Source organism: Malaya genurostris, chromosome 3 (assembly GCF_030247185.1).
Source record: "Malaya genurostris strain Urasoe2022 chromosome 3, Malgen_1.1, whole genome shotgun sequence".
Lineage (NCBI taxonomy): Eukaryota > Metazoa > Arthropoda > Insecta > Diptera > Culicidae > Malaya > Malaya genurostris.
In genome coordinates this window covers 250,980,063-250,987,333 of record NC_080572.1, presented here as the reverse complement: position 1 = coordinate 250,987,333, position 7,271 = coordinate 250,980,063, and the positions used below count along the sequence as shown (strand labels likewise).

General features: G+C 34.6%; 1 protein-coding gene across 2 annotated transcripts; it reads left to right on the top strand.

Moving 5' to 3' along the window:
* Positions 1–3,394: 3,394 nt before the first annotated feature.
* LOC131435766 (signal recognition particle 19 kDa protein) lies at positions 3,395–4,154 on the top strand. 2 transcript variants are annotated; one of them, XM_058603957.1, is made up of 3 exons: positions 3,395–3,467; positions 3,548–3,794; positions 3,849–4,154. In XM_058603957.1, exons 2-3 carry the CDS (start codon positions 3,552–3,554, stop codon positions 4,086–4,088), a joined length of 483 nt encoding a protein of 160 aa, XP_058459940.1. In that variant the 5' UTR covers positions 3,395–3,467; positions 3,548–3,551; the 3' UTR covers positions 4,089–4,154. The 2 variants fall into 2 exon arrangements, with proteins under 2 accessions (XP_058459940.1, XP_058459939.1); XM_058603956.1 differs by lacking the exon at positions 3,395–3,467 and having other exon boundaries at positions 3,478–3,794; positions 3,849–4,152.
* Positions 4,155–7,271: the final 3,117 nt, after the last annotated feature.

Genomic DNA, 7,271 nt, shown 5'->3' with positions numbered 1-7,271 from the left:
AATAACTTCAAGTTACTATTTTATTATTTATTATAATAAACAGTTTGTAACTTAAAAGCACATCAAATGAATAAATTGGTTTGTCATCCGATTTTTCAAATTTAATGTGAACTTGTGTTGCAAGAAATTAACAGAAACGAATAATTAAAATGTTTGTAGGGTTTCTCAAAATATTGATTGAAACAAACCCTGAGAAGAAATAATTATCTTGTTTTGAAGTTCTAAGCAACATTATCAATATCAAACCATATTTCCATTTTACAATATTTAAAAAAAAAAATAAATCATGTGAAGCCCAAATTTGCTTGTTTTCACTATTTTTTTCTGCCTGTAGTAGATGAACTGCATTTTAAGTTGTCGGTAATAGAGGTGATGTGTCATTCAACGGATGCCGATTCATGCAGAATCAAGGACGAATGAACGGAAAATATCCAAAAGACATTGAGATGAAATTTAAAATAAATTAGAACCGTCACGCAAAAATTGATACCGAATGGAATACTACCACCAACAAATCGAAATCTGTCGGAATTTCATCAGATATGAGTGAAAAAAGTAGACAGGATTGATTTGAAATATTTTCTTTTTCAGTTTGATTTTTTACACGTTTCCGTACTGATTTTCAATTATTTTTCAATTGAAATTCATGTATAACAAATTTTTGCATATGAAAATGATTTTTTTTCGGATGCAGTATATCAATTCATATTGAAACAAAAAAAGAAAATGCTGAAATTTGCTTGTGATCAGCCAAAAAGGCCTACCTTGCTTTGAATCGTTGCAATTGAATTCTCGACTTAGCAAAGGAATTGTATGTGAACGATGACTAGAAGAGGTGCACCAAACGGAAAGGAAAACTTTTCCTCGAATAAGAGTTAACTAGATCATTCGTAATTTTTATTTCATAGTTGTATTCGCATGTCATTTCTTCAATCTGTTTTTCTTGTTAAATACTGATCAAAATTTAAACTTTTCTTATCCTATTTTGTAAGCATTTTATTCTTATGGATTCGGGTTTGATGGTAAGTCAAAGTGTTGGCATTACATTCCTTTTGTGGAATTTAGCCTTTCTGTTTCAACAGACTTCGCAGACGATTCTTTGTGTACAGAATTATTGCATGGCTAGTACTATGGATCCTACTGACACTAAGAACCCTTCCAGGTCGGGGCTCGAACATACGAAAACTGGTTCGTAACACCAGCGTCCTATGCATTGAACTGCCAACCCGGGACGATTAATGGTCCTTATGACAAATATTGCAAGAATTCAAACCGTCAACGTCGAGTTTTCGAATAATGAAGTAAAACCAAAGATAAACGCAAGATAGAGTAGTCTGCGGTTTCTTCTGTATCATTTCAATAGGACCCCTCGATGAGCTTGGTTCACTGTCAGTTTCAGTCTTTTGAAGTAAAACAACAAGCGTGTGATCGCTAGATGCGTCGTAACTATGACAATGATTGTTTATGTTTGAAAAAATATGAAGTTACAGTATGAAAAATATAAAGCAATTTTGTTTCATATCCTGTGATTCTTACAATAAGAAAATAAAAACTATTTATAACCATTGCCTAGAATTTATTTAGTTTGTCATTCTGAATACAATAAATGTGCAGTTAAACTCAACTATAAGAAACCCATAATTCAGAGTTCATACCATTTAATTTTGTTAAATTTCTAAATATATCAAAAGCACTCCTTGTTTATTACGCTCATCAAATGGTACTTTTGCATGCGGGTAGTACGGTTGGTAATATTTGCTTCCCATACTGACTAAAACAACCGTCTTGTATTCAGTGCTAAAAAAGACCATAGAAAAATATATGATTACGCCGCAATATTCGAAAACTCTACACACTTAGAAAATTTCGCAGAATTCGATAATTTTTTACCGAATTTTCAATAGCTGAACGTTCGGTAATCAATTTGATTTCCGATCGTTCGGTAATTGCTGAACTGTCAAACAACTACCATAAACTGTAAACCAAATTGGTCTAACTGATTCTTCGGTAATTTGTTGTTTGTTTGTTTTCCTTTGGTTAATTTTTTTTATTTTCGGATTTCAAAAAGCAACACATGTTCACAATAACGAATGAAGAAAATTCCTACCTGTTGTGGCTATGGTTTTATTCCACCTTCCAAAACACTGCACAATCCGTCCAGTCCACCAGAAATACCTGTACCTCAATCCATTCGATGAACTCTTCAAAATTTGGTTAATAAAAAGACACTTACTGAACATTTTATCATCTGTTTGACAGTTCGTATTCACGACAATCAGTAATTACATAAGTTCGGTTATTGGAAGATTATTTTACCATATGGACGGTAGGGTTTTATCGTACTCGGCGACTATTCAGATTTACCGTATGAATTGTATATCTATTTACAGAATTCTGTAATGAAAACTTGCGCAACAGTGATCGTCCGGTAAAAATTTGCACAATTTTTGTAAAATGACGTTCATGTACCGAAATATTGGTAATTTCTATTGATTACCGAAAGTTTTCGTCAAAAAATTACCGAAAAACGGAATGGAATCTTAGTGTGTATTTAATAAACCTGAACATTTTACACGTTTTCTGCGATAACGGTCTATTTGTGAAGAAATTTTTGGCGTGCGGTGACTAATGAAGCCATAATTGTGACACCTGATGCAAGAGAAAACATTCCCTCAAAATGCTCTGAATCATCTGGAACAGCTTTTCAATATAGATATTGACAGATGGTTTATAGCTCGTTATGAAAAGCATGGTTTTCAATATTCATCATGATCAAATTGTTCGATTTCAAAATTATCTGAAAATTTTCTTTGCATCCCTAACCGATAATATCATCGAAATCATCGGATACGAAGCTTTTCAGACATAAATGCAGAGATGCCAGGTCTGCAGATTTGTCTGTAAATCTGCAGATTTGGGGTATAGTGCTGCAGACATTTTTTGTTGTGCAGACTTTTGCAGACTTTTGAAATTATCGCAGACTTTTACAGACTTTTGAAATTTTCGCTGACTTTCATCTATATTTACAGAAAAATTTGAAAGTTCCGCGACCTTTTTTTTTTTTGCTCGCCAAGTAAGTTTTGCATGTCATACTTATAAAGAAATTGCTGCCAGCAAGCCATACTTGCTGACTGCAGATTTTTTTTCAGATTTACAGACCCTGTCTGCAGACATTTGAAATTTTTACCTGGCATCTCTGCATAAATGCCAAATGATAAGATTATCTAGAATTAAACGGCGGAGAAATAATTTCTCTCTATAGATTGGTAATATAAGACTTTCATTTGAATTCTAGTGACGGAATAATAATGATTCAAAAATTTGGAAATGTAATAATGTCTGTACATGCCACAATTTGTCTAAAAATGTAAAATGATGTATGATATTGGATTCCCTTGTAACCAGCAATTTCCTACTTTCTGGCAGCGCTTGACCATATAAACTTTTTGACAAGTAAACGCAAACGTGTAAGTTTATTTATTTACTTCTATTCTACTATAATTTCTAGTCAGCGAATTTAAACAGGAAAACATTTATCTCTTATAAGTCTGATGGCATCAGCCCAAGCTCCTCTTCGTCCGTGGAATTCTGCTCTGCAGCACAGTGATCGCGAGCGTTGGATTTGCATATATCCAGCCTACATAAATCGCAAGAAAACACGCCAGGAAGGTCGACGAATTCCCAAGGAGAACTGCGTGGAAAACCCGTCTTTCCAAGAGATACGAGATGTTTTGCAGGTGCTTAATTTAAATGTAGTTGTCGAAAACAAGCAGTATTCTCGGGAAAGAAGCAAGGTATGACTGGTTAGTTCAATCAAATTCAAACATGACGCTTATAATTTTTTTTAGGAGTTAGCTCTCCGGGGAAGAATTCGTGTTCAGCTTAAAAATAACGATGGCAGTCCTGTTTTGAAAGAATACCCGTCCAGGGACAGTTTATTGTTATATTTGGGAAAGACAATACCGCAGCTTAAAATCAGACAAGGAAAACCAAACGAACCGGTTCAACCGCAAAGTTCTAGTGGTGGTGGTGGTGGTGGCGGCGGTGGTGGTCAATCGCACAAGAAAGGCAAGGGCAAAAGACGATAAATTTAAAACAGAATCTTTCAATCATTTAGTTGACTTTATTTTCTTAAGTTGCAATACACATTATTTGAATTTCAACAATTTATAGGTTATAAATTTATTTAACAATTGAGACAGCCATCCTATCTTTATTGGGGGGTGATCACTGATGGTTAGAAACACCTAATTATTGAAAACGCGATCCTGAAATATATAAAAATTATTAAAATCACCCGATTAGTAGGGTTGTTGAACTGTAATTACCGAAAACAATCGGAACGTTCCCGTTCTTTGGTTGCCGGCTCTTTCTGCGAGATAACGGTTAGCCGGTTGATTAATGATAGCATCTGCCACAGATCTTCGTAAACCGTATCGCCTTCTAGCTCGCTGTCTTCGATTAGTTCCAATTTGCCTACGCACACGGCTGTGAATCACATCAATCATTTCTATTTCTACGGGATTGCCTATCGATGGTCCTGTATTACATCCACAACCGCATGGTTGCCCACCAAGTTCACAGCGCGCACAGTTACATTTTCCCATCGAGCTTGCTTCCGGTCTGGATGCCTCCGTGAAAACAAACACCGTAACTAGCACTAATGTTATTAGAAACGTCCACTGCATCTTTGTCGTCGTCGTCTTGATGTTTCCTAGCTTTCCTTATTGCGGTTTTATATACTGAAAATTGGCACGTGCTCCAACCGAGCACTGGTTATCCATGTTAGTAAATTATGTAGTTTAACCGAATGCTTTGCGGAGAAGGCCGATTTCCTGTTTTGGTCCGTTTAGTGAACGTGACTTTCTGCAGCGATGCTCATGAGTTAAGTGGAAAAAAAATTGCTGCATCTTGTTAATATACGAATTTTCTGGAGGAAGTCAGAAATCGAAATCGAAACTAGACAGTATTCCTTACGAACCTCAAAATAGCATATATATTAATATATTGATATATTATATATTGATAAGATGTCAAATGCACAGTCCGACGACGAGTCGAATCCTCAACGTTTAATCTATCACAACCCTAGTAATTCAATTGGAAGAACAATTCCCGAAGGATTTAAGATCCGTCTCTGGAATTTCTCCCGAATGTTTTTATTTTTCGTAGTTGTTATTTTATCAATCATTTTCCATTCTGTCTCTAAGTAAAAACTGGAGAGGATTTTTTTTAATTGCCCACCGCACTCCCTCCAAACCAAAGATTCAATTGGGAGCTCCTTGATAGTGGACGTAAAGCAATCGATCATAAATGTATCAGTCTCGTATAAAGAGGACCCATATTGTTGTATACCGTTCAACTCAGCTCGACGAGATCGAAAAATGTCTGTAAGTTGGGATGTCGTAAATCGATTGATTAATCGAGTAATCGATTAATAACCCAGATAATCGAGTAATATTTAATCGAATAGTTTAAAACTTATATTCGATTATTGAGCTAATCAAATCAGCTGTTTTTCAAAGAAGGACGTATCTTACAAAAGTAAACAAATCGAGGTTCTCTCTCCTACCAATAAATGCTTCAAAATCCTACAATTTTGTCTAAAAATTCGTATTCTACAAAAATCCCAATCTTAGTAATACAAAGAACTATAAAAGACGAAACTGTCATTCCATCTGTTTACGCAAGTTTCGCCCTCCGTGTTCCATGCCAACAAACAGGGCGATACTTCAATTGCTAGTAAGGAAGGGCGAAACTATTTATTTTCTTTATTTTAGATGGTTACCGAACCTTTTATTAATGGAAATAGTAAAAGAGACAATAAAACTATCCACAGATTTGTCTTAGTAGCGAAAACCAGCCAATTTCATGAAAAATGCGCAAGGGCGTATCTTTATAATTCACACAGCAAGTATAAAAGTAAACAAATCGAAAAAGGGCGAAACTCTTTTTATGTTGATTTATTCAGTGGATATAGAAGGAAAGTGGTAACATTTGCGTGCCTTTTGAAGATAAACTAACAATTCATCGACTAATCATAAATTGATCAGAGAATATACGATAATTTCTAAACACGATTTGAAACCAAAGTCGAAACATTCATCGATGATTTTCTCCATTTGCTGTCAATGTTAGATTCGCCGTTCTTTGAAAAACAGCTGAAATAATTTAAAATAAACGAATAATTTAAGTAATCGATTAATAACCCAGATAATCGAATAAATTTCAATCGATTAGTTTCAAAATTATACTCGATTGTTAAATAATCGAGTAATTCTAAGTTTCCGACATCCCTATTTGTGTGCGTGCACGCTTCTTCACTTTTCTCTATCTGCCTAATTTGTTTAAAGATGGCTGCAATGATCAAAGCAAAGTTTGGCTTGTTTAAAAATTATAAGTTCGAAAATTACATTGCGGAAAGCGGAAACATTTTGGAAAAAATCTTGCAAAAAAGTACAAGTTTCAAATCTCTTCTGTGGAATATCATTTATACTGCACCGCAATAAAAGTTTTGAATAAATTTGTCACACGACGTAAGTGTATGCTTCTACACACTAAGATTTAATTCCTTCGGTAATATTTTTGACGAGAAATTTCGGTAAACTATAGAAATGAACGATATTTCGGTACATGAGTTTTCTTTTACAATATTTCATTATAATTTTCATTGCAGAATTTTGTAAATAGACATACGGTAAATCTGAATAGTCGCCGAGTACGGTAAAAACCATACTGTCCGTATGGAAAAATTATTTTCCAATAACCGAACTTCGGTGATTGTCATGAAACTAACTGTCAAACAGTTTTTAGTAAGTGTCTTTTTATTAACCAAACGAAAAAAATCTTGAAGAGTTCATCGAATGGACTGACTGAGGTACAGGTGCAATAGTTTTTAAAACAATAGAATCACTAAAAGATCTTTGTTTACTTATAGGCAGAAAATAATTTTGTATCACTTGTCCACTTGCTGCCTACACAAATCGTTCGAGGGTAATTTCTGGTGGAGTCGACGGATTGGAAGTGTTTTGTAAGGCGCTCAGAATTTCGGTTAGCCGAAATATTTGACCCTTTTTTGTGGAATAAAACCATAGCCACAACAGGTTGGAATTTCCTTCATTCATTTTTGTGAATTTGTATTGTTTTTTGAAATCCGAAAAATCAGAATTTTAACCAAAGGAAAACAAACAAACAAAAAATTACCAAACAATCAGTTAGATCCATTTGGTATACAGTTTACGGTAGTTGTTTGACAGTTCAGCAATTACCGA

Coding starts and splice junctions, on each gene's coding strand:
- LOC131435766 (XM_058603957.1), top strand. CDS start 3,552: ATGGCATCAGCCCAAGCTCCTCTTCGTCCGTGGAATTCTGCTCTGCAG. Junction 3,795..3,848: donor ATTCTCGGGAAAGAAGCAAG/GTATGACTGGTT, acceptor AATTTTTTTTAG/GAGTTAGCTCTCCGGGGAAG.